The 27014-nt window shown below is 40.9% G+C and overlaps 1 protein-coding gene across 2 annotated transcripts in view; it reads left to right on the top strand.

Moving 5' to 3' along the window:
• The window catches only part of MAPKBP1 (mitogen-activated protein kinase binding protein 1), an 86232-nt gene that overhangs the window by 36137 nt on the left and 23081 nt on the right, over window positions 1–27014 (top strand). For both annotated transcript variants that reach the window (XM_027869944.1, XM_027869943.1), the window contains exons 4-13: window positions 22231–22293; window positions 22618–22675; window positions 23271–23441; window positions 23838–23975; window positions 24216–24398; window positions 25190–25350; window positions 25607–25796; window positions 26061–26207; window positions 26412–26590; window positions 26787–26878. In XM_027869944.1, the coding sequence (XP_027725745.1) occupies window positions 22231–22293; window positions 22618–22675; window positions 23271–23441; window positions 23838–23975; window positions 24216–24398; window positions 25190–25350; window positions 25607–25796; window positions 26061–26207; window positions 26412–26590; window positions 26787–26878 (1382 nt within the window). The remainder of the gene's footprint in view (window positions 1–22230; window positions 22294–22617; window positions 22676–23270; window positions 23442–23837; window positions 23976–24215; window positions 24399–25189; window positions 25351–25606; window positions 25797–26060; window positions 26208–26411; window positions 26591–26786; window positions 26879–27014) is intronic.

Below are 27014 nucleotides of genomic sequence, written 5' to 3'. Positions count from 1 at the left end.
TAGATAGAGCACTGGCCCTGTAATCAGGAGGACCTGAATTCAAATCTAACCTCAGATACTTACTAGCTATGTGACCCTGGGCAAGTTACTTAAACCCAATTGCCTCAAAAAAAAAAAAAAGATGGATTCAGAGAAACAATTGTGATCAATGTAATGACTAATTATGACCCTGGAATACTGATGAGGAAGCATACTTATTACTTCTTAAAAGAGAGGTGATAGCCTGGTAGGATGGACTGAAATGTACATTTTTCAGACACAACCAATGTGTGAATTTGTTTTACTTGACTAAACTTACTTGTTACAAGAAAGAGCTTTTTTGGGGGAGTGGGTTAAGAATAAGGAGAAGTAGGGAAGGAGTGATAGTGATGCAAAATAAAAAGGAAGAAAAGGAAAAAGGGAATCAGATCTGTTTTTGTGAAAGAAAAAAAGAATTAGCTTAGTGATGAATTCTTGGTGTAGTGGTCTTCAGGGGTCATAAAGCATCAGTTATATGCTGGGCTATAAGACAATACGTCAGTGATCTGTGATCTCATCACTATGGATATCCCTACTACCGACACAAATTGTACCTCCTCTACCATTCAGAACATGATCTTTGAAAATTTCAGTGGGTATATAATGAATCACTTATGGCCAGCCTAATGATGAGCCTCACCAAACTGACTAGGCTAAATGTGGGTTAAAAGAATAAGACCCTGGCACCAGCCCAGACTCAAATCCTTTCCAATATGACTGCGCTGCCAGAGCATTTTCTCTATTAATGATACCATCAAAAACTAAGAATCACCTGCATGCTTCAGAAAAACAAAACAAGGGGCAGCTAGGTGGTGCAGTAGACAGAGCGCCGGCGCTGAAGTCAGGAGGACCTGAGTTCAAATCCGGCCTCAGACCAAACACTTAACACTTACTAGCTGTGTGACCCTGGGCAGGTCACTTAACCCCAATAGCCTAAAAATTAAAAACAAAAAAAAAAACAAAACTAAAGTAGAGATTTAGTAAAGGCAGTGATAGGGAAAATACAGAAATAAATAAGGGATCAGTACAACATGTTATCTATCCTTAATAAGCTTATAGTCCTAAATCTAAATTTAGATAAATAAATATAAATAAATAAACATAAATAAATAAATATAAATAAATAAAATAAATAAATCAAGATTTAGAGTTGGAAAGGGACCTTAGAGGTTATCTAGTCCAACTTCCACATTTTACATAAAGAGGAAAATGTGGCCTGGGGTGGGGTAAGGATTTGTCTACCGTCAGATCGGTGATGAAAGGCAGGCAGGTTTGGGATTTAAACCCAGATACTCTGACTCCAAATCCAATGTGTTTCCGTTACACTATAGTAATCTAAGAGATGATGTTAGCCCAGAGGTAGAAGGTTTGTTCCTTTATATCTGCTCCCAGGGTGGTTGTAAAGAACCACATGAGGTCATATTTTAAACGCTTCACAAGATCTGACTCATAGTAGATCCTTAATAAATACTTGTTTCTGGGGGCAGCTAGGTGGCTCAGTCAATAGAGCTCTGGCCTTGGAGTCAGGAGGACCTGAGTTCAGATCCAGCCTCATATACGTAATGCTTACTAGCTGTGTGACCCTGGGCAAGTCACTTAACCCCAGTTGCCTCACCAAAAAAAAAAAAATGCTTGTTTCTGTCCTTCCTTCTGCCTAACATTGACTTCATCTGCTGAGCTTCATCTACCGAACCTATTTTTCATGGCTATGACCAGGTTAAGTCCCAGCTACCCAATGGAGTACCAGAGGAAGTACTTAGAGGCAACTAGTTGTCACAATGTGTCTAGCCCTGCACTTGGACTCAGGAGGACCTGAGTTTGAATCATGTCTCCGAGGCTTGCCGTATGACCCTGGACTTCAATTTCTTCATGTTGTAAGATGAAGGCATAAGACTCAATTGTTTCTAAGGTCCCTTTCAGCTATAAAACTATGATCCCATGAGGAATGAGGCTCTTTAGCTCTAATTTACTGAAAAAAGACTTTGAGTATAACTGGTCTTAGGACAAATTCACAGTGCTCCTTCCCCCTGTCCCATGTCCTACATCCCCGCCTCCCCACCCCACCCCAACTCACTCAATTTCTCCTAAACCACTTCTTTGAATTGGTTCAGCCTCAGAGGTAAAGACAAATGAAACTAGGAGTTGACTCTTAAGGTTCATGATTATCTGTACATGGAGGTAGGTTATTGATCTTCCTAGGAATCATTGGATTATACCTTCCTCTTGATGAGAGTAGAACATCTGGGAGTGCTGGACTTCATGTAATAGCAGGCCTGGACTTGTCCATTCAGGGAAGCCTGAAGAAAATTCGGCATTATCTGAGCAGTGACTCCAAGTATCTGGCTTCAGGCCCTGCAACGTGATTCCTTTAAGAAAGAACTAAGACCAGAAATGCCAGGAGCCTGATAACTGGCCTTGCAGGAACCAGGGATCTCTTTATATCCTGGGGCTCCTTGAACAAGGACTCAACTTGTAGGCTCTGCCCTCTTTGGAAAGAGAACCTAAGCCAACATTGCTAGAGAAACAAGGGCCCATGTGAGGATGACTCCCCAAGAAGCTTGGCAAGGTCAGATAGATGTCATGGCTCAGGGCCAAAAATGATGCAAACTAGGACCACACCCTCCTTTCCTCTAACAGACTGAGTATGTGGGTCAAAGGTCATCACATAAGGTTTGCTGAACTCTTAAATCAGCGTGAAGATGTAGAAGCACATTAAGCTGCCATCAGTAGATTTCTCTTCTCATGAGATGAAGTGAACAAGATTGTTTAGGTGGGCATAGGTACCTCTAGAGGAGAAGGAGGTTCTTTCCCATACCATTGCTACATCTTTCTCTCACCTATCTCCCCATCTACAGAGTCACAGCCCTTGTGTCCTAGATGAGAATGTTTTAATATGGCCTCACATTTCTTTTTTAGTATTGTAAGGTCTGGAGATGAGAACACACTGTAACTTAAAGACCAATCTGAAGAGTTTATATGGCTGTCACTTTCAGTCCCTCATGTCTGTGAGGTTTCCCCTTCCGCTACCTCTTCAGAATACAGTTGAGTATGAGAAAGGGAAGGAAAGCCTTTCTTTTTCCTATCTGGCCATCTGTTAACCTACCTTCCTCAATCCTTCTGCCCCCCCCCCGAGATTTTTATATATAAACAAATCTGACCTGTCTTCCTCCTTTGACAACAGTTGGATACCAAAAGGGAGTGAGAAAACCAAGATGGTTACGACACATCAAAAAGGCATCTTTGCCATGGATAAAAGTGTCTGAATTCCTCCCTAAGGGCCGTATAATGCCAGTGTGGAGGCAGTCAGTCTAAATGAGCAGTTAAAACTAACTCCAAACTTTGTGTGTGCTGTACAACAACAAAAAGCCCATATTTATAAGTTTTTCTGCCTTGATTTTACATAAAGACAATTCAAGTTAAATAGCCTCTCATCTAAAGCTCTTCTTCTATATTATTATCTGTAACTGATAAGAGATGCTTCTAATTCCAGATCATTCAGGTCCAAGGGCTTTGCCGTTCAGATAAGTCTGCACTGGGGCCCCTTGTGTATGGTCAGTTTAGATACTCGGGAGGCCCAGTAAACATAAACTTATTAACTAAAAAGTTAGAGGATATACCTTCTTTACAAACCCAACCTAACCTTTAAGTCTAAATAAGCTTGTAATCTAAATATTTAATTTAACATTTTTATTAAATCCTGTTAAGTGCATATATGAAATAAAATTTTCATAACTCTGAATTATCCCATTCAGGCTTTGGTACAAGTACTAGAAAGGAGTCCACAGATCTGCATTCTGTTCCTGATTCTGCCACGTCATATCTATGTGACTTTGGGCCAGTCTCTCTGGGCTTCTGGTTTCTTACCTAAAATATAAGGGAGTTAAAGTAGTCAATCTTTAACAAAGGTTTCCTGCAGCTCTAAAATTTTGTATTTTTCCTTTCCTCATCTGTCATTCTGATTTTTTTCTTGATTCTGTGACCCAAATCATCTTTCCTTTCTGACTCCAGCCCCCTCATTCTCTTCATAAATACCTTTGCTCTCAGTAACTTCATTGTCGGGGCAGGTAGATGGCACAGTGGATAGAGCACCGGCCCTGGATTCAGGAAGACCTGAGTTCAAATTTGGCCTCAGACACTTGATGCTTAATAGCTGTGTGACCCTGAGCAAGTCACTCCACCCCATTGCCTTGCGCAAAAAACAAAAATAATAATATTGCCCTATGTTTTAAACCTTTCTGGAATCTGTGGCATTCTTTGCCCTTTGTTTTCCCTCTTGTATGCCATTTGCCTTAGTCAAATAAACTTCCCTTTACTTCTTTTCCCCAATTTCATCTGGTTAGGCCAGCAATCTAAAGAGTATTTGACTAGTTTCGGTAGAATGACAAAGTAGAAGACCCTCTTCATACTCTCAGTCTTAGAGCTCTGATCTAAAATAACAGTACCAAAATATCTTATTTCATGGCATCATTGAGTTCCATCAGACATCTACTAAGCACCTACTTTGTATAGACCACTATTCTAGGAAAATAGTGCTCTATACAAAGATGGGAGGTAGTCCGTGCCCTCCTGAAGCACACAACAGCCTACTAAAGGGTTATAACATATACAAGTAACTCTGATAGAGAACGGTACATAATCAGTGCATTAGAGATGTGCAAAAGAAAAGGCCTGCATGAAGTTATACTAAATAAAGGATGACATTGATGCTTGGGGCATTCAGGAGAGTACTAATGAGGAAGAAACATTTGATTTGTACTTCAAAGACTGGAAAGGAATTTAGTAGGTAAGGGACAGAGACGGATCTCACAGGTGGAAGGGAAATGTGAGCAAAGACATGTGAGGAGGCAGGAGAGCACAGGCCATGCTCAAGGGAGTTAAGTAGTATAGTTTGGCTGGAGCTTGTATGACATGAATGGAATTAGTGTAGACTAGGGGCAGGTAGGTGGCATGGTCGGTAGAGCACTGGATTTGAAGTCAGGAAGACTTATCTTCCTGTGTTCAAATTTGACCTGAGACACTTACTAGCTGTGTGACCCTGGATAACTCACTTAACCCTGTTTCCCTTCAGTTTCCTCATCAAATGAGCTATAAAAGGAAATGGCAAACCACTCCAGTATATCTGCCAAGAAAACCCCAAATGGGGTCATGAAGAGTTGGACATGACTAAAAAAAAATGACTGAACAACAAGAAGGACTGGAAAAAGAAAGTAATGCTAGATAATAGATAGCTTTGAATGCCAGGAGAAAGAGTTTGAATTTTACTTGGAGGCAACCACTAAAGATTTTTGAGCAGTCAAGCTGATATGACTAGATGGATCTTTGTTATGAGCAGATGGATCTTTGTAGGTTTTATCATAGGAGCATAAACCCAGAGCTGGAAGGAAACTGAGAGATCAGTAGTCTGAGACCCAGACAGATTAAGATACAGTATTTACCCTCTTGGTCCTGTAGCTCTGAAATCCATTACTCTTTTTTTTTTTTTTTTTTTTGTGGCTACACTTGACTGTCTCCATTATTTTGGGTTAGAAGAGGTAGAGATTAAGGGGAGGAGTACCTGTTAGAAGATTGTAGGAAGTTTTTGGTGGTGGAGGTGGATGGTAATAAAGACTTTTTTTTACTAGGATAGTGGGCATAAGTGAGAGATCTCTTGGGGCTTGAATTGATGTGATTTGGACCTGATATGACTAGATATGGTAGACAGGGTTAAAATCAGAGATAACATTAATGTTATGAGTGCAGATAGAAACAGTAAAGTCAGAAGAAGTGCAAATTTTGGGGGGAAGGAATGATTCTGGTTTTGGAAGTGTTGAGTTTGTTACCAGTTAAACATCCTGGTAGTGTTGTCCTGTAGGTTGTTGGAGGTGCAAATCTAAAGCTTAGAAGAAAGATCAAGGTTGTAGAGGGTAAATTTGAGAATAGTTCTTAAAGTATGGTTTGGGAATTCCCCCCTCCCCCAGGTGTTTGAGAGACCCTTTTAGGGGGTTTGCAAAGTCAAAACTTAGTTTCACAATAATACTAAGATGTTCAGTTTCTAATATGGTAAATATCAATAGGTATAATCCATATAAAAGCTCTTTGAGAGGGTCCTTAACAATTTTTAAGAGTGTGAAGGGGTCTTGATACCATAGTTTGGGAACCGTTAGCATAAAGAGAATAGTTCTAGTAGTGGAATAAATAAGATTTCAAAGGGAGAAAGTATAGAGAGATGACAACGCCAAAAATGGATCATCTGGCCCAACCTTGTCGTTTTACAGATGATGCAACAGACTTATGCGGGTGCCAGGGTCACATAGCAAGTTAATAGCAGAGTTGGGACTAGAACCCAATCCCCTCCACTCTATCCTTTCCTCTCCATTTTTGCTTTTACTACTGTAGTACAGGCCTTCATTACTACCTGCTTGGACTATTTTTGTAGCCTCCTTCCTGCCTCTGTTCTTTTTCTGTCCAACCCATCCTTCATTTTGCAGCCAAAATCGTCTTTCTTAGACATAGATGTGGTTATAGTTTGGTTTCAGTGGCTCCTGTTGGCTATAAAGTAAAATTCAAACTCTTCTGCCTAGTATTCAAGACCCTCCACAACATGGTGCTGACCTGCGCTTTCAGCTGCATGTGCTCTATGCCACAGCCAAACTGAACTACTCAACCCCTTAAAGTGTACTGTATGTAGTCTCATATCTCTGTGTCATTGCTTCACTATTGCCAGTGTCTGGAAAGCTATCCCTGTCCTTTAAAGACCATTTCAAGTGCTGTGTCCTCCAGAAAGCCTTTTCTGACCTTATAAAGTACCATGTTGTGACTTTCCAGTGTGCTTTTTTCTTTTTAAATGTTTTACTTGTGCTCTTTAATAGTTTATATTTTTTGACTTCTGTTCCACCCCTCTCCCCAACCCTCCATTGTAACAAATCAAATACAGTGGTCATATCTGAAAAACATATGCCTCATTCTACACCTTTAGTCCATCATCTCCTTCTGTAGAGAGGTGGGAAATGTGTTTCACCATCAGTCCTCTTCATCTTCAGTCGTAAGTGATCACTGCTTTGATTAGAGGTCTGAAGTTTTTCATAGCTGTTTTCCATTATGTTATTGTGGTCATCCTGTAAATTATTCCATCTTGCTAAAGGCCCTCCATTCAGAATGACAGTGTCTGAGTACTCTGTAGTGGCTTCCATGCATACTGTAGTTGAAAAGGATAAGAGCCACAATGGACTTGGAGAACACTTCCTTCCTACAGCCCGTCTTCCAATAGAGGTTCTGACTCTGCATGGTGAAGGCATATTTTCACACTCTACTAAAGAATTGGCAACTGCTAAGTAAGAGCCAGGTAGTATGCATGCCCTCACAAAGTTTTTATCAGAGAACCTCAAAAATAAATTAAAAGAGAATGTATTTGAACCTTGTAAGATAGTGGTGCAAGTAGTGATTGAAGAACAAATCGGTGGAGTAAATATGCCTAGTCGGTGTTTCTGGGATGCTGATACGGACAACTACACTCATGATGATGATTTTTTTAAAATTATGTTTTATAATTTTCCTTCAGCAAAACCTGCCTTCTCTTCCTTTCACCCTAGCTCCCCCCACACCCACACACACAGTTGAGAAGTGTCAGCTGCTTCCTGCCACTTCTCCTCCTTGTTTGTATAGATAGATGTCTGCTTGTATACCCTGATTATGTGAGATAATTTCCCCTAACCTTCCTTTCCCCCAACGCCAGTGTATTCCTCTTCTCTTCTCTTTCCATTCTCTTAAGATCCTCAAGACATAACAGCCACTCCAAGTGTTTGTGTAATTAGACTCCCTCTATGACCCCTGATGATGGAGTCTCATCAGTGGGGACACATGTATATATCCCCATATTTGAATATAAACAGTTTATCCCTTATGATTGATTCATTTGTTTTTCTTGTTATGTTTCCCATAAGTATTTGAAGTTCAAAGTTCCTTCCCAACTCTGATCTTTTCATTAGGGATACTAGTTTTGCTGAGTAAGTTACTCTTGGTTCTAAGCCTATATATTCTTTGCCTTCTGGAATATCCTATTCCTAATTCTTCGCTCTTTTCTAGTAGTGGTTGCTAAATTGTATGTGATTCTGACCATGGCTCCTTGATATTTGAATTCTTTTTTTCTGTCTGCTTACAGTATTTTTTCTTTGACCTAGAAGCTCTGGATTTTGGCTAGGATGTTCCTGGGAGTTTTCATTTGGAGGTTTCTTTCAGGATGTGTATTCTTTCTATTTCCACTTTGCGTTTTGTTTCTAAGCAATCTGGGCAGTTTTTAAAATTTATTTGTTTGTTTGTTTGTTTACTTATTTATCCCCCAGTTACATGCAAAAACAATTTTTAACATTCATATTTAAAACTTTTGAGTTCCGAATTCTCTCCCTTTCTCCCTTCCCCACCCGTACTACCCCCATTGAGAAGGCAGGCAATTCTATATAGGTTATACATGTGCAGTCATGTTAAAACATTTGCATATTAGTCATGTTGTGAAAGGAAACATAGGCCTCCCTCCCCTCCCAGAAAAAAAAAACCTCAAGAAAAATAAAGTAAAAAAGTATGCTTCAATATGTATAAGTCCTTCAAAGCTGTCTTGGATCACTGTATTGTTGAGAATAGCTAAGTCATTCACAGCTGATCATCCTACAATATTCCTGTTACTTTGTACACAGTACATTTCACTTTGCATCAGCTCATGTAAGTCTCAGGTTTTTCTGAGAGCATCCTGCTTATCATTTCTTATAGCACAATAGTATTCCATCATAATCACATACCACAGTTTGTTCAGCCATTCCTCAGTTGATGGGCATCCCCTGAATTTCCAGTTCTTTTCCACCAGAAAAGAGCTGCTATAAATATTTTTGTACATGTAGATCCTTTTCCTTTTTGTTTTTCATTTCTTTTGGGATACAGTCCTAGTAGTGGTATTGCTAGCTGAAAGGGTGTGTATGGTTTTATAGCCCTTTGGGCATAGTTCCAAATTGCTCTATAGAATGGTTGAATCACTTCACAACTCTACCACCAGTACATTAATGTCTCATTTTTCCCACATCCCTTCCAACATTTGTCATTTTCCTTTTCTGTCCTATTAGCCCATCTAATAGATATTATTTCATCTGTTCATATCTTTTGATATGAACATATCTGTTCATATTTTTTGATCATTTATCAATTGGGGAGTAGCTCTTATTTTTATAAATTTGACTCGGTTTTCTATGTTTGAGAAATGAGGCCTTTATCAGAGAAATTTGGTTCAAAAATTTTTTTCACAGTTACTATTGCTAAGTGTATTTCCCTCCATCCTATTCCCCCCACCCCTGTTTATTCTATTCTCTCTCTCTCCTTTCACCCTGTCCTTTCTCAAAAGTATTTTGTTTCTGACTACCACCCTCCCCCAGTCTGCCCTCCTTTCTATCACACCTCTCCCTTTCTCCTGTTCTCTTCCCCTCCCACTTTCCTGAAGGGTAAGATATATTTCTATACCCAATTGAGTGTGTATGTTATTCCCTCTTTGAGCCAATTCCAGTGAGAGTAAAGTTCATTCTCTCCCCATCACCTCCACCTTCTTCCCCTCCACTGTAAAAGCTTTTTCTTTCCACTTTTATGTAAGATAACTTACTCCATTCTACCTTACCCTTTCCCTTTTCTCCCAGTACGTTCCTCTCTTACCTCTTAATTTTGTTGTTTTAAATGTCACCACTTCATATTCAACTTACACCTGTGCATTCTGTCTATATATTCTTCTAACTGCCCTTATAATGAGAAAGTTCTTATGAGTTATAAGTATCATCTTCACATGTAGGATTGTAAACAGTCCTTAGTCGTATTAAGTCTCTTATGATTTCCCTTTCCTGTTTACCTTTTTATGCTTCTCTTGAGTCTTATATTTGAAAGTCATATTTTCTATTCAGCTCTGATCTTTTCATCAAGACTACTTGAAAAAAAGAAAAAAAAAGAATGCTTGAAAGTCTTCTATTTCATTGAGTGTCCATTTTTCCCCCTAAAGGATTATACTCAGTTTTGCTGGATAGGTGATTCTTGGTTGTAATCCTAGTTCCTTTACCTTCTGTAATATATTCCTAGCCCTCTGATCTTTTAATGTAGAAGCTGCTAAATCTTGTGTTATCCTGACTGTGGTTCCACCATACTTGAATTGTTTCTTTCTGGCTGTTTGCAGTATTTTCTCCTTGGCCTGGGAGCTCTGGAGTTTGGCTGTAGTATTCCTGGGAGTTTTCATTTTGGAATCCCTTTCAAGAGGTGATCAGTGGATTTTTTCAATTTCTGCTTTACCCTCTGGTAATATCAGGGCAGTTTTCCTTGATAATTTCTTGAAAGATGATGTCTAGACCTTTTTTTTTTTTTTTAAATCATGGCTCTCAAGTAGTCCAATAATTTTTAAATTATCTCTCTCCTGGATCATTTTCCAGGTCAGTTGTTTTTTCCAGTGAGATAGTTCACATTGTCTTCTGTCTTTTCATTCTTTTGGTATTGTTTTATTGTTTCTTGATTTCTCATAAAGTCATCAGCTTCCATTTACTCAGTTCTTATTTTTAAGGAATTATTTTCTCCGGTGAGCTTTTGTGCTTTCTTTTCCATTTGGCCAATTCTGCTTTTTAATGAGTTTTTTTTTTTCTTCAGTGAATCTTTGTGCTGCTTTTTCCTTTTGGCAAATTCTGCTTTTTAAGGCGTTATTCCCATTGGCTTTTTGTACCTCTTTTACCATTTGGCCTAGTCTGTTATTTTCTCCAGTATTTTGTGTGTGTGTGTGTCCTTTACCAAGCTGTTGACTCATTTTTCATGATTTTCTTGCATCATTCTCATTTCTCTTCCCAATTTTTCCTTTCTCTCTCTTACTTGATTTTCAAAATCCTTTTTGAGCTCTTCCATGGTCTGAAACCAATTCATATTTTTCTTGAAGACTTTGGATGTAGGAGATTTTGACTTTATTATCTTCTTCTGAGTGTGTGTTTTGATCTTCCTTGTCACCATGGTAACTTTCTTTGGTCAGAATTTTTTTTTCCTGTTGTTTACTCATTTTCCCAGCCTATTTCTTGACTTTTAACTGTTTGTTAAAGTGGGGCTCTGCTTCCAGGGTGGAGGGTGCATTGTCCCAAGCTTCAGGGGTTTTGTGCAGCTGTTTTCAGAGATACTTCTAGGGACCTGTAAGTTTTCAATTCTTCCAAGGTGGTATGATCTAAGGAAAGGTGTGTTTACTACTCTCTTGGCCTGTGCTCTGGTCTGTGAGAAACCACAAGTACTCTTTTCTGCCTTGGAACTCTGATGAGGGTCCCTGTTCCACTGCAGCCACTAGCTCTGGTGTGCTAGTATTTCTCCTTACCTTGGGACTGCCACCCAGGACTGTGACCCAGATTTAAGTATGGGCAAAGCAACAGACAGGGTCCTGCCTCAGTGCTAGCAAAGAGACTCCTGTAATCTCCTTCTGACCAGTGGTTCGACCCCCAGTCTGTGGGCTGAGAGCTCTGGAAGCAGCTGCTGCCACTCCTGCTTCAGTGGTTCCTAAGGCTTGCTCCTACTTTGCTGGGTCTGTGCTGGCGTGGCCTGCTCTGGACTGTGCTCCACTCTCACCCAGGTGTGACAGACCTTTCCTGCCAACCTTCTAAGCTGTCTGTAGCTGGAAAATTATTTCACCCCATTCTTTTGTAGGTTCTGCTGCTCCAGGAATTGTGTCATGGCATTATTTAAAGGTGTTTGGAGGAGTTTGGGGGAGAGCTCAGACAAGTCACTGCCTTTTCTTCACTATCTTGGCTCTGTCTCTGGGAAGTTTTCTTTTAAAATTTCTAGAAATATGATGTCTAAACTCTTTTTTTTTTGTTATGGCATTTAGATAATCCCATAATAATGATAATTATTATTATTATCTTTTTTTTTTTTTTTTGGTGAGGCAGTTGGGGTTAAGTGACTTGCCCAGAGTCACACAGCTAGTGAGTGTTATGTGTCGGAGGTCGGATTTGAACTCAGGTCCTCCTGACTCCAGGGCCGGTGCTGTATCCACTCTGCCACCTAGCTGCCTTTATAATCCCATAATTTTTAAAATTTTCTTCTCAATTTGTTCTCCAGGCCAGTTGGTTTTGCTGTAAGATACCTTACATTTTATTTTATTTTTTTTTATTTTTTTGATTTTTTTTTTAAATATTTCTTGTTGTCTCATGGAGTCATAGCCTTCTATTTGGTCCATTTTAATTTTCAGAGACTTATAGCTTGGGCAAGGTTTTATACCTCTTATTCCAAGCTGTTAATTCCCTTTACAGTTCTCTTCCATAGCTTTCATTTCTTTCCCATTTTTTTCCATCAAGCAATTTCATTTCATTTTTACAAACGTTTTTTTTAACCTCTTGCTTCATCTCTTCAAGAAATCTTTCAGAAACTTGTGCTCAATCTGTGTTTTTCTCTGAGGCTTTGTTTCTAGATCTTTTGGAATCTTTTTCTTTTTCTGCATTTCTGTCTTTAGCTTCCCTGCCACCATAATAACTGTTTATGGTGGGATTCTTTTTTTGTTTGCTCATTCTTCCAGCCTCCTTCCTGATTGAGACAGGATGGATCCTGTGCACTTCGGGAGGGAAGGTCTGGGCAGGTCTGTTGTTTCCTTCTTGGAATATTGAATGTTGTGTTATTCTGTGATTTCAGGGACAGGCCAGAGACCTGCAAGCTTTCAGTCCTTCTAGAATGGTCTAATCCAGGGCAAAGTCTTTGAGTGGTGCCACCTGGTTTGAGCTCTGAAAATTCCTGACCTGGGTTTAGGTCTGAGTAACAGTAAACCCCTGCTAGACTCAACTCTTCTAAGCTGGCTGGGAAGGTCTGCCAATTCATAGTGATGGGATTTTAGGCTCCCTTTCGATCAGGGATTCCTGCCCTGGTTATTCCTCTGCAGGCTTCATACTGGGCTGGAGACTGAAATAGAGACCCTTCTCTGCCCCCTGGGGTCTGAGCCACACTGCCGCTGCTCATATCTGAACTTACTTTTGCATTGTTATGCTGCCTAGTGCCTGTAAGCACCCCTTACCCTGGAACACCGCCCCTGGAGGCCGTGTATTCTTCAGTCCTCCCTGGATCTGTGACCCAGAACTGGATAGTGGTCAACAAAGCTGCTGGTTGGCATCTGTTACTGCACCCTGCGCATCCCACAGTGTGGATCTGGGACCTTCTTTTGCCCCCTGTTCACAGCTTTCCTCTGGGCGCTGGAGTGCTTCATGAGTGCTCTTGGCCAGACCCTGACCTCAGTGTCTGCAGACCTCCCTTTCTGTGACATCCCATGCAGACCTGGGTTGATCGGATGATTCACTGTGACTTTTCTGGATTTCTCTGTCAGAATTTGGTCTGGTACATTTTCTACAGCTACCTTAAGGAATTTTTTGGGGAGGGTGGGGGGGGTCAGATTGTGGAAACATTGTAGTACTTCTTCCTGATTGATGCTCTACCAGCTTGGCTCTGCCTCCCACTCATGGTGTTTTATGAGTGACGATTTATTCTTTGTAGCTGCTGCATTTGGCTGTTTCTACTACTGATCTTTTAGCTATCAGGGCAAAGAACTGATCATAAGAATGTGAAGTTTTTCTTCAGTAGTGTACCAAATTTGTAATTCAACAAACAAGAATTTCTAGGTCAAATAAAGATCATCTGACAGTTTGGCAACTGGAAAAAAAAAAGAAATTGATCTCCTGGTTCTGCTCACTTCACACATGCGAGCCTTCCCAAATTTCTCTGAAGCCTTCATAGCATCTTTTTTTTTTTTTATTCTTTTACTATATTACTATTCCTTTACATTCTTGTACCGGTTCCTTCAACCATTTCAGTGCACCCACTTTGTTTCCAGCTCTTTACTACTACAAAAATTGTTACCATGTATATTTTTGTATCATGTACAAGGGCCTTTTTCTCTGTCTTTGATTTCCTTGGAATATACGCCTAGTAGTGTTATTGTTGCTTCAAGGCCAAGTTTAATGACTTTCTTTGCATAATTCCAAATTGTTTCCCAGAATGGTTGAATCTGTTCACAATCTCTCAAACAAGGAATTGGTGGGCTTATGTTTTCACAACCCCTCCAGCATTTATAATTTTTTTTTCTTCTTTGCCAATTCCTTACTTTAATCTACACTTTCCTTATTATTAGTGATTTGGTACATTGCTTCATGTAATTTTTGACTCTTTCTATTTTTTTGAGAACTTCCCTCTTAATCTTTAACTATCTATTGGAGAATGACTCTTATTCTTACGTATTTGTATCAGTTCCATGATCTTGGATATTAGACCATTATCAGAGAAATTTGCTGCAAAGAATTTTTTCCCACAATTAACAGTTTCTCTTCTAATTCTAGCTGCATTGATATTGTTTATATAGTTTTTCAGTTTTGCATAATTAAATGCTCCATTTTATCTTCAATTATCTTTCTCCCATGTTTAGCTAAGATTTCTCCCCCATCCATTGTTGTACAAAGTCCATTCTATTTTATTTTGTTTACAATGTGACCTTTGATATTTATGTCATGTATCTCTATGTGGTTTATATGACATAAGATGTTAGTCTAAGCCTAATATTTCCTAAACTGCTTTTCAGTTTTCCCAGGAATTCTTGTCAGATTATAGAGTCAGTCCTTAGCCCAATAGTTAATGTCCTCAGCTTTATCAGGCACTAAGCTAGTGTGTTTGATTGCTTCTGGATCTTGCTTAAATGATCAGTTTCAGTGTTCATCTTTTCTGTTTTTTTAACCAGTACCAAATAGTTTTGATGATCATTGCTTTATAGAATAGTTAGAAATTTGGTCATACTAGGTCCCATTCATTCCTACTTTTTAATTATTTTCTTTGAAATCTGGAGGAACCTGCTGTTCCTCCAGGTGAATTTTGTTATTTTCACTAGTTCTGTAAGTACCCCATGGATAGTGTGACATGGTGCTAAATCTATAAATTATTTTAAGTAGTATTGCCATTGTGTATTTATATTCATGTGCCTCAATCAAGAACATGTGAGACTTTTGTCTTTGTCTCCAACTAAAGGTTTAAAACAATGGGAGAGAGGCCTCTAATTTGGACAGCTCTGATTTTTACTGCTCTTTATTGAGTATAGCTCAGTGGGGAAGTTGGAAGAATGGTCCATGGATGTGGTGAGCCCCAGGGGACTTACCCACCTGTTGGAGGCACATAGGAGGTGGAAGAGAAGAAAGAATGTTCTGGAAGAACTGGATGGTTGCTTTTAAAGGAGTCAGCTGTTCTGGTCTTCAAAGTGCTTCATGGGAGTCTAGGGAGCCTTTCTTTATACCAGGCAGATTGTCCAGTATTCGTGGATCTGAATGAAATCCCTGGTGGGAACTAAGAGAAGCCCACAAATCCACAAATTAAAAAAAAATTTTTTTTAACTTAGTCATGGTGCAGGTAAGCTTGGGGGGATGTTTTGTTGTTGTTGTTGTTGTTCTGTGACTTTTAAATGAGGGGGGGACAGAGTAACTGAGAGGACTGTTGGGACCACTTTCCAGGGGTTTCTTCTATTTTTGTCTTAAGGCAAACCTGTACTATAGATTATAGGAACATAATCTACTATTTTGATATTGTTAGATTAGAAGCCCATTGAGGGAAGGGACCTTGTGTTACATCTCCCATTGTGTTAAACTTTTTGTTTACTTCAGGCTTAATACAGTGCTAGCACAAATATTTGTTATATAATTTCCTCGTACTTAAGCCTGTGTTCTTTCTACTTCCCTAAACTTACTTTTTTTTAGCTTTTCAAATAACTGTCAAGTTTGTGATCACTTATTTGTCTTCTACTCCCTATATCCCCATTCACTTCCATCGAAGCCCATTTCTTCCAGGAAGGCATCCGTGATTACTTCCTCTTTAATTTATGTGGTATTCCATTTCTCCTTCTGCAGGCTGCTCAGCTCAGTCTGTCCTCCAAAAGCTCTTTCCTTACTCTTCCCCTCTTGGAATCCCTGCTTCCAGTTAACGTTCAGTCTAAATGCTACTTCTTTTTTAAAAATTTTTTTTGTTAATTTATTTTGAGTTATCAACAATCACTTCCATGAGCTTGTGAGTTTTAATTTTTTCTTCACCTCCCTCCCCAAGCCCGTATGCAATATGATATAGGATATACATATACATTCCTATACATTCCTATTAAACATATTTTCTTAGAACCAATAGGAGGAACCGCAGGAAAGAGAAAACAAAACAGAAGAAAAAAAATAGCAAACAGTATGCTTTGATCTGCATTCAAACCCCATAGTTCTTTCTTTGGATGTGGATAGCATTTTCCATCATGAGACCTTTGGAGATGTCTTAGATCCTTGCATTGCTGAGAAGAGCTAAGTCTATCAACATTAGTCATCTTACATCGTTACTCTGTGCAATGTTCTGGTTCTGTTCACTTCACTCAGCATCAGTCCATACAGGTCTTTCCAGGTTTTTCTGAAGTCTGCCTGCTCATTATTTCTTATAGCACAATAGTATTCCATTACATTCATATACCACAACTTGTTCAGCCATTCCTCAATTGATGGGCATCCCCTCAATTTCCAATTCTTGGCTACCACAAAAAGAGCTGCTATAAATATTTTTGTACATATGGATCGTTTTCCCATTTTTATGATCTCTTTGGGATACAACTCTAGAAGTGCTGTTGCTGAGTCAAAGGGTATGGACATTTTTATAGCCCTTTGGGCATAGTTCCAAATTGCTCTCCAAAATGGTTAGATCATTTCACAACTCCACCGGCAATGCATTAGTGTTCCAATTTTCCCATATCTTCTCCAATATTTGTCATTTTCCTGTTTTGTCATGTTGGCCAATCTGATAGGTGTGATGTACCTCAGAGTTGTTTTGATTTGCATTTCTCTAATCAATAGTGATTTAGAACATTTTTTTGTATGACTATAGATGGCTTTAATTTCTTCATCTGAGAACTGCCTGTTCATATTCTTTGACCATTTCTCAATTAGGGAATGACTTGCATTCTTATAAATTTGACTTAATTCTCTATATATTTTAGAAATGAGGCCCTTATCAGAGACACTGGTTGTAAAAATTTTCTGCTTTCCTTCTAATCTTGATTGCATTGTCTTTGTGCAAAAATTTTTCAATTTAATGTAATCAAAAGTATCCATTTTGCATTTCGTAATGTTCTCTATCTCCTGTTTGGTCATGAATTCTTCTGTTCTCCATAAATCTGATAGGTAAACTATTCCTTGCTCTCCCAATTTGCTTATAGCATCAGCCTTTGTATCTAAATTATGAACCCATTTTGACTTTATTTTGGTATATGGTGTGAGATTTTGGTCTATGCCTAGTTTCTGCAGTTCTGTTTTCCTGTTTTCCCAGCAGTTTTTGTCAAATAGTGAGTTCTTATCCCTGAAGCTGGGGTCTTTGGGTTTATCAAATAGTAGATTACTATAGTTCTTGACTACTATGTCTTGCATACCTAACCTATTCCACTGATCCACCACTCTGTTTCTTAGCCAGTACCAAGTAGTTTTGATGATTTTTGCTTTATAATACAATTTAAGAACTGGAACAGCTAGGCCACCTTCCCTTCCATTTCTTTTCATTAGTTCCCGTGATATTCTGGACCTTTTGTTATTCCAAATGAATCTTATTATTTTTTCTATAAAATAATTTTTTGGTAGTTTGATTGGTATGGCACTGAATAAGTAAATTAGCTTAGGTAGAGCTGAAGTTTTTATGGTGTTAGCTCGGCCTACTCATGCACAATTGATGTTTTTCCAATTATTTAGATCTGACTTTTAGATCTAACTTTAGAAAAGTTTAGATCTGACTTTGGAAAAGTGTTTTGTAATTGTGTTCATATAGTTCTGGGTTTGTTTAAATGCTACTTCTTAAATGAGTCCTTTCCTTATAACCTCCAGTTGTTGGCATTTCCCAGCAGATTACTTTGTTTTCTCTTTGTATATATTTTGAATTATTTATCTGTGCACAACTTGTTCCCCTTCCCCCAGTGAGATGGGAGTTATAAAAATATTGTATTGATATCTTTTGTTTTTGCATCACCTTGATTTCCCAATATTATCTGTTTTCCCTCCTCCTCCCTCACAGAGAGCCATTCTTACAAAGAATAAAAAAGAAAAATTATTTTTAAATGGTTCAGCAAAACTAACCAGTAACATCAATTAATTCTGACATTATATGAAGTCTTTCACCTCTATAATAAGATGACCAGGCCACCATGTTCCATTTAGGCGATTTGGATACCTCAGTTTCGATACTGGAACAAAATGAGAAACTTGTTGATCTAACAGTTAGCAAAAGGCAGTTTTCTTAGCTCCAGCAAGAGAAGGGCATTCAGAGCAGAGAGAGGATATTTGTGGAAGATACAGTCTAGATTCAGCTGAGCGTACCCTTACTGTGCTAGTTTGATCATGCTATTGGTCTGTATTCAGAAACATGAGTGGGGAGCTAGGGATCCTTGTGTCTTGGTTGTTTTTGTATTTAAATGATCGAAAGCTGCTTGAATATCCTGAGCCTTAGTCCCTCTGAGCCATTTAAATCTTGAACATGGTTTCAATCCCTTTTAAAGAAAAACTAGTCTAACCTAATAGGGTAAGACCCTAGCTTATTATCCCTAGCACAACACTCATTGTTTCTTACCTTTGTAAAGTAATTAGGGAAGTGTATTCTCATATCTTCCTTTGTGGCTGACTAAACTTGATGATTATAATCTTGGAACATTCTGTGCAAATTATTGTTGTTTCCATTTATATTATTGAAGTTATGTATGTTGTTTTCCTGGTTCTGCTAATTTCATTTTGTATCAGTTCATCTGAATCTTTCTATACTGCTCTGTATTCTTCAAATTCCTGGTTTCCCACAGTGTAGTATTATTCCATTGGATTGCCGTATCATTTGTTTAGCTATTTGTCAGTCAGAGAATATCTATTTTGTTTCCATTTCTTTGCCACTATAAAAAGTGTTACTATAAATATTTTAGTGTGTATGAGACTTTTGTTTTTTATCATTGACCTACCTGGGTATATGAAGAATGTAAGCTTCTTGAGAGCAGGGATTGTTTTTATTTTTGTCTTTGTATACCCATTGTTTGAAACAGTGCCAGGAACATGCTAGATATTTAATACATGCTTGTTGGATTGAGTAATTCTAAGTATGACCTATTGACCATTCTCACTAAAATAGCCTTATTAGAAAAAAATAGTAATTAAAAGAGAAAAAAAATCTTCATGTTTATCCTATTTTCTTACCATCTCCCGAAACTTTTGATTATTGACCTTAATATGGCAAGAGTTGTTAGTTTTGTTCCAGAGGAAGAGACCCCAGCCAGTTACCCTACATATTTTCCACTGCTGCCATTTTCCTGAAGGAGAACATATGGGATTTAGGACTGTTCTCCATATTACTTTCTAACCTCTCCTTTTTGTTCAGGAATAACCCCACAGTACTTCAGTTCTTCCTTCTCCAATAGATATAGTCTGAGGAAGGAAAAGAATTGATGTTGCAGATGCACTAAAAGCTGAGATAGCAGGGCTAAGGGCATCTGCTCTGGAGCTTGCATAGTCCCCAGTTCCCTAAACTGTGTTTGACAGAAGCTAGAGGAAAAGGAAAGTTTCTGTAGTCACCTTGTTGTATTGACTTATCCTAAGTTCTTTATAGTATTGTTTATTTTTTGTTACCTTGATAATACTTATCACTCCAAGCATTGGGGGGGGAGGGGAGAGAACCAAACCTGGTAGTTAGTAAGGGTGCCAGGAGCTGCTTTCTTAGATTCTTACAACCTGGGATAACCTTGGGAAGAACGACATCCTATACAGAATGTATGTGTGGTGGCCCACTCCAGTGTTTCTTCTTTAGACCCGTCTTCTGAACCCAGATCTTTCTGTCTGGTGTAATGGATGGAGGAACAGGTATGAGATGATGGTGACTGAAAGGGAAGAAAGACATACAAGAAAGAGAATGAGGGTAGGGGAACAAGAAAAGACAAACAGGGAGAGAGCCATATGAGGAAGGAAGAGACAAGGGGAGAGTGATGATGTGACTCAGGATTTTTAAGTCATTGCTAATCAGTGTGACAACTCTGGGCAAAATTGTATTTATAAAGCATAGTCAGTGCTTAATACAAGTTTGTTCTCTCCTCTTTCCTCCCCCATGCAGACCACACATTTCAGCACCCCTAGCTAGAGAAAGTTGCCTTTTAGAGGTAAATGTCTTCAATTATCCTTCAGATTGGTTTATCCAGTGTGCTTAATTTGGTCTTTAGATTAGAAGCATCCATGTAAAAATGGATGGTTAAGTGGTGAATAGTGTTGGATAGAAACTTTTATCTGCTTAGGTTCCCATCAAACAGAAGTGATGTTAATTTTTTGGACTGTTATGGTTTCTGGTTGGCTTCCCTAATTAATGAATTTCCTCGTTAATGAAGGGATTCCCACTGTTTTTCTCCACCATTCCTGGTGCTGCAGGCTTTGTGTTCATTTTTGTCAAACAGTTCTGGGGACCCTGCAGCTACAAATTAGATGACAAAAGGAGGAAGAAGATATAATGGGTCCTAAGATCCAGCAGGAAGTCAGAGAAACTTCCCTGATTGCCTAAGGAGAAGTTCCTGCCTTACTACCCCACTCCTGGGGCTCTGGAATATTTCTCTAGACCAAGTTCCATCAAGTTTTAATGCTTCGCCATAGAAATTATATCTCTATGGCTAGAGAAAATGCTTCTACCACTGTGAAGGATGTCTAGTCCTATTTTGGACCACTGAAGATAGCATGAATCTTTGTCTGGGGTTACCTAGAGCCACATGGGGCCAGAGAATCTTAGGAGCTACAACAATAGCAGAGGCATATCAAGAAGCAGACAAGTGGTAACCTTTTCTGTCTTCTTGCTTCCCATCTTTTTTTCATGATGAGCCATTTATTAGTTCTGCCTTTCCTTGGCCTCTAACCCCTTTCCTGAGCCACAGGAGAACATGTGTAGTGGTTGCCCATCCCCTTTCTAGGTACATAGAGTAAGTACATGCCTACATCTGTTTGATAAATGTGTGGACCTGCCATGTGGGTGGATGGCCATTTGAGGTCAATCAGGGAGTCAGCAAGCATTCATCAAGCTTTTCCTCTGTGCCAAGCACTATGCTAGAGGTGCAGAGAACAACAAAAACAGTCCCTGCTTTCAAGGATCTTATATTCTAATAGAGGGTGACAACACATGGATAACTACATAGGCCTAAGATATAGACAGAGTAGGTAGAAGGGAGTCTCATAGGAAAAGGCCCTTAAAGTCTGGGAGACCTAGGAAGGGCATCTTGAAGAAAGTAGAGTTTGAGCTGAGTCTCTAAGGAAGCCAGAGAAACTAAGAGTCAGAGGTAAGGAGAAAGACCATTGCAGGGATAGGGATAGCCAGTGAAAGACCTAGTTGGATTACAGAGTGCATGGAGGGAAGGAAAGTGTAAGAAGACTGGAAAGGGCCAGGTTACAAAGAACTTTAATGCTAAACAATAATTCTTTATAATTAATCCTAGAGATAATGGGAAACCACTGGAATTTGTTGAGTAATGAAGTGACATGTGCTATTACATTGGTAGCTGAGTGGATTGAATAGGCCAGGAGAGAGATGATGATGTGTGTTCAGTTTTCCTTGTGACGTGTACTTTTCTCTTTCTTAGTAGGGTAAGTGCATGGGAGAGGGACTTATCCAGCCATTGCTTAAGGGAAGTTTTGTCCCTGGCACCTGGGCAGAATTAGAAGTAGGACTGATACTTAGTACCAGGCTGGTGATAGGGGCTCCAGAGAAGCCCCTTCAGTTTCAGTGGAGGAATATGAATGCACTCCTAGAGGGACATATTCTTATCTAACAGTACTTGAGAGAAAATATGAGAAGCGTGTTATAGGATAGAAGCAGAACTAGTTCGCTCTTCAGGCCCAAACTCAAGAAAACACTCCTGGGCAATGTAGGTAGTAACTTTGGGCTTATATCCCACAGGCTTTTCTCTTTCTGATGCACTAATTCAGAGTTGGTACCTGAGGCTCCCTGAAACTTCCAACCAGTCCAGCTTTCTACCAGAAGGCCTAGGTTCATGAGGCAATAATGATTTTTTTGTTAGACTGATGATATAATCAGAACTCTGTGTAGTTAAAATAAATGTTTTGGGGGGTATATTTTGATAGATTGGAAAGGGAAAAAAATGAGTTTCAAGAAGTTATAAGATGAGGTCAGCTGTGGAAATCTCACTGATTATTCCTGTACTATCTCTTCCAGATGTGTAGTTGTTTTATTCAATCCTCGAAAGCACAAACAGCACCACATCCTCAACAGTTCCAGGTAAATCAGCACTGAGCTCCAGGGAACTTCGTTCCATGTGCACCCTGGGATTAGGCTGTTCTCTGTTCTCATTTCTCCTTATCTGAGTAGGTGTGGTGGAGAGATCTGTCCTCTGTATCTTGACCTCGTGATACCCTCTTTGGGGGATGGGTGCTCTCCTTTTACTAGCAGGGAAACCTGCATTTCTGTCATGGGGCCTCCTTTGGCTGCCCAAACAGCCTCCTTTATTGCTATAGCCTAGCCAGGTTGTCTGGATGCCAGGTGTACCTACACAGATATCCAGTTGTACCTGTCCTGGCTTTCACTTATTTCTTTCTTTTGTAGGAAAACCATCACTGCTCTTGCCTTCTCCCCAGATGGCAAGTACCTGGTCACTGGAGAGGTGAGTGACAGGGAGGGAGCCAGTAACACTAGGCAAGAACTCGGCCTGGGCCCCTTTGATGTTTAGCCCTCCTGGCCCGATGCCGGGTTCTTTTAGTTCCCTTTAGTGGCTGTCCTTGGATACTGTATTTTGCCCTCTAGGGCCCCCTGCTGGGTCCAGACATAATGCTTCTTGCCTCCTATTGGGGTGTAGCTAAAAGGAAGCAATGGTGAGCCAGGGACTTGAATTGTAGAAGAGTATCATGTGCATCCCCTGTTGTCTACCTTTTCTCCATTCCTATCGCCATAGAAGTCAGGGAGTCAGGCGCTCCCTGCATTGTTATTGTCACCCACTCTAATATTCATTCAATAAACATTTATTGAATGCCTTCTCTAGGGCTATATAAATGTTATTTGTTGTTATATTATCGTCATTATTGTTATTTGCTAAACTCAGGGAGTATAGGAAGATGAAAAGTAAGTTTCATGAGTGTAGGGATGCCTATGAGACTTCTAGTCTAGGGGAGATAAAGCAGGTACACAGGTAACTCATGCAAAGGTAGAAGGTGGTCCAGGGCTATTGTGGGCATCTCCAGCTTCCTCAATGCTTTCCTTAGAGTGGGCACATGCCTGCTGTACGTGTGTGGGATGTGGCCGAGCGTAACCAGGTGGCAGAACTACAAGAGCACAAGTATGGTGTGGCCTGTGTGTCCTTTTCCCCCAGCGCCAAGTACATCGTCTCTGTGGGCTATCAGCATGACATGATTGTCAATGTCTGGTCCTGGAAGGTGAGTGGGAAGCTAAGGGGGGTAAATGCGTGGACCCTGGCAAAGACCAGCCCAAGAGGCAGGTTGGGGAAGGACGGGGAGATAATTCTGTTGGTTGGTCTGTTTCTGCCCCCGTGCTGCTGCTCATAGACACATTCTTAGAAATGATGTACACCATAGAAAGGAGTAGTAATATAGCCAACTTTGGAGGCTGAAGGAGCTATCAGGATATCATCAAGAGATCCCTGTAGGAAGAAATTTTCCTAAGCCTTACACAGAGGGAAATGTTTTTCTCTTTTGATCAGGGATCCTCATTGTACCCAGTCTTCCTCTAGGCTCAGAATCTCAACCTTCTGCAAGCCCTATTCTAGGCCTTGAAGAGCAGTTTCCTAATTATTGTTTCGGCTATCTCCCCAGAAAAACATTGTGGTAGCTTCCAATAAGGTTTCAAGTCGAGTGATGGCTGTGTCCTTTTCTGAGGACTGTAGCTACTTTGTCACTGCTGGCAACCGGCACATCAAATTCTGGTACCTGGATGACAGCAAGACTTCAAAGGTGAGAGTGATGTTGAAAGTGGCCACCATCTTAGAGGTTACCACTGATTCCAGCCCCTACAAGCCCTTACCCTCTATATCCTTCCAGACATCTGGTTTTCAGTCAGACTTACTGGGAAAGCCACAGCTTAGGCCAAGGAGTCCTAGATGTCTGTGATTGTATCTTCCCTTCCTGCCCAAAACCTATTCACCCTCTTCTTTGTGACTAGGACGGTTGATGATTAGCAATATGTGCCCATAGGTGAATACCACAGTGCCCTTGCTAGGCCGCTCAGGACTGTTGGGGGAGCTTCGGAACAACCTTTTTACTGATGTGGCATGTGGCCGAGGAAAGAAAGCAGACAGCACTTTCTGTATCACCTCTTCTGGACTGCTGTGTGAATTTAGTGATCGAAGGCTATTGGACAAATGGGTGGAACTTCGGGTAAGTGTGGGTCTGACCACTAAAAGGTCCCAGGCGGGATTTCTGGTTGGCTCATGGAGAAATCTAGCGCCTAGATCAGCTCACCAAGGGCACCTGAAGATTATGACCCCATTGACAACCAGCAGGAAAGGGAAAGAGGCCTTGTGTGGGATGGTATTCCTCCATGAGGAAGCAAGACCCAGGGAGATGGAACCTGGCTCAGCACAGAGCCCCTGACTAGCTGTGTAACTGCTTCCTTTCTGCTCTCTCTTTCTGCTTTTCCCTTCCTCTACTCAGAATACAGACAGCTTCACAGTAAGTGGTGCCTAGACTTTCCTTTTCTCTCTCACTTTTTCTATGGCTCTTTTGAATATTTGTCTAGCCCCTCCTGCTTCATCTTCCTTGTCACTTTCCCTGCTCCCCTGCTACTCTACCTAGAACCACTCCTGGTGCTTGACGAGTGTTCCCTGTGTGTCCCGGGCTTTCTGAGTAGCCCTGTAGGGAGTGCATCCCACTCTCCTTGTCCTCCCTAGTCAGTGCTGCTCTGGCAGCTGCTAGAAGGCAGCCAGAGCGCTCTGGGCAGCAACGACCATGCTTGCTTCTTTCCTTGCCCAGGTTTTGCCATTTTCTCTTGTAAACAAGTGACTGGTTGACGGAAGCAAAGGGAAGAGGGAATGGTGGGGGCAGTTGTGTAGGAGTGCATAGCTGTGGTAGACACATATCCCCGAGTAGGGGGAAGTGTTGGGGGGATGTTATTCATTCTGCCTTTCTTCACGAAAAGTGGGTTATAACTGAGTACCTTTTCTCCCTAGACCACAGTGGCCCATTGCATCTCAGTGAGCCCAGACTACATCTTCTGTGGCTGTGCTGACGGGACCGTCCGTCTCTTCAACCCCTCGAATCTTCACTTCCTCAGTACACTGCCCAGGCCCCATGCCCTGGGGACTGACATTGCCAGCATCACCGAGGCTAGGTGAGTTGTGTATGCCCTTTTGACTCCTCTCTTTGCCTCTTCTCTTCCTCCCCCCTTTTCTCTCATCTTCTATTAATTTATAGTAAATGAGGAGAACATCAGCTTCTTTGGCCTTTTCAGTTGGAGGTCTCTGGGAATGAACCAGAGATTCCCACATTCTGCTCCTTTTTTCCTGGACTACCCATTTCTTTATTCCTTTTATCCCTCATTATATCAGCTTTCTTCTTACACGGTTGCCCTGTCTATTCCCTCACAGCCGCCTCTTCTCTGGTACTGCTGATGCCAAGTATCCAGACACCATCGCCCTGACCTTTGATCCCACTAATCAGTGGCTGTCCTGTGTTTACAATGACCATAGCCTCTATGTGTGGGATGTAAGAGACCCCAAGAAAGTGGGCAAAGTGTACTCAGCCCTTTACCATTCTTCTTGCGTCTGGAGTGTGGAGGTATGTAATGAGAGGGAGGGTCTGTTTTCTTGAAAGAAAGCCAGGAGCCCTAGGATGTACAGATGATGGCACTCTCTTCATGCTACTTCCTAGTATTCCAAGAGAGGCCTCATATCAAGGAGTAGGAGAAGGCCTCAATGGATGAACTTGAATTTGCAGTCCCCATGTATCTCAGACCCCTTCCTATGTACCCCTTGTATACCCATTCTTGGGCAGAGTTGGAGTTGTACCTCTGGGTCCTGTCTCTTCTCCCTCTACTCCTAGGTATACCCTGAAGTAAAGGACAGTAACCAGGCTTGTCTGCCCCCCAGCTCCTTCATCACCTGCTCCTCAGACAATACAATCCGCCTATGGAACACTGAGAGCTCTGGCGTCCACGGCTCTGCGCTACACCGCAACATCCTCAGCAATGTGAGAATGAGGATCCTGCCCCAAATTGGGGGCCGCTCATCCCCCCAGTTTGCTTTTTTATGTTCAGGAGCCTGTTCCTTGGAATCTGTGTGTCTCATCCCCACAACTATGTGCTCTATGAATCCTCCTTTTCTTTTGGCTAGCTGTGTTGTACTCAGTGTGAGGCCATCGTGGCTACCTCACTCAACTTTTACCCCCAACTAGGACCTGATCAAGATAATCTACGTGGATGGGAACACCCAGGCCCTGCTGGACACAGAGCTGCCAGGGGGTGGAGACAAAACCGATGGGTCATTGGTAGATACCCGTGTGGGAATCCGTTCTGTTTGCATCAGCCCTAATGGACAGCACCTGGCATCAGGGGACCGGGTAGGCACGCTTAGGTAAGTCTCATCATGAGATACGACCATTGTTCTCACTGTCACAGCATAACCTGAGGGAGCTGGTTCCATGGTGAATATCAGATTTGAAGGGCTGTGGCCTGAAAGAGTGGGGGAAGGGAGCGTGCCAGTTAGTAAGGGACTTCCGTTCTCATGTAAATTCTCTGGCAGTAAAATATTTCCACTCTCATCCTTGCAGGGTACATGAGCTGCAGTCCCTGAGTGAGATGCTACGTGTCGAGGCCCATGACTCAGAGATTCTATGCCTGGAATATTCCAAGCCAGACACAGGTGAATGAGGGTGGCCCTGCGTGGTTGGTCCAGGCCTGTACTACTAATTTGGTCTGGAGCAGAGCGATATATTCCCCTTCAAAATGGGGGAGAGAGTAAGTTTCTGAGCACTCCCTATCCCTGGCTGTTCTCCCTG

Source organism: Vombatus ursinus, unplaced genomic scaffold (assembly GCF_900497805.2).
Source record: "Vombatus ursinus unplaced genomic scaffold, bare-nosed wombat genome assembly UNPS02014794.1, whole genome shotgun sequence".
Taxonomy (NCBI): Eukaryota; Metazoa; Chordata; class Mammalia; order Diprotodontia; family Vombatidae; genus Vombatus; species Vombatus ursinus.
This window is presented reverse-complemented; position numbering and strand designations above follow the sequence as displayed.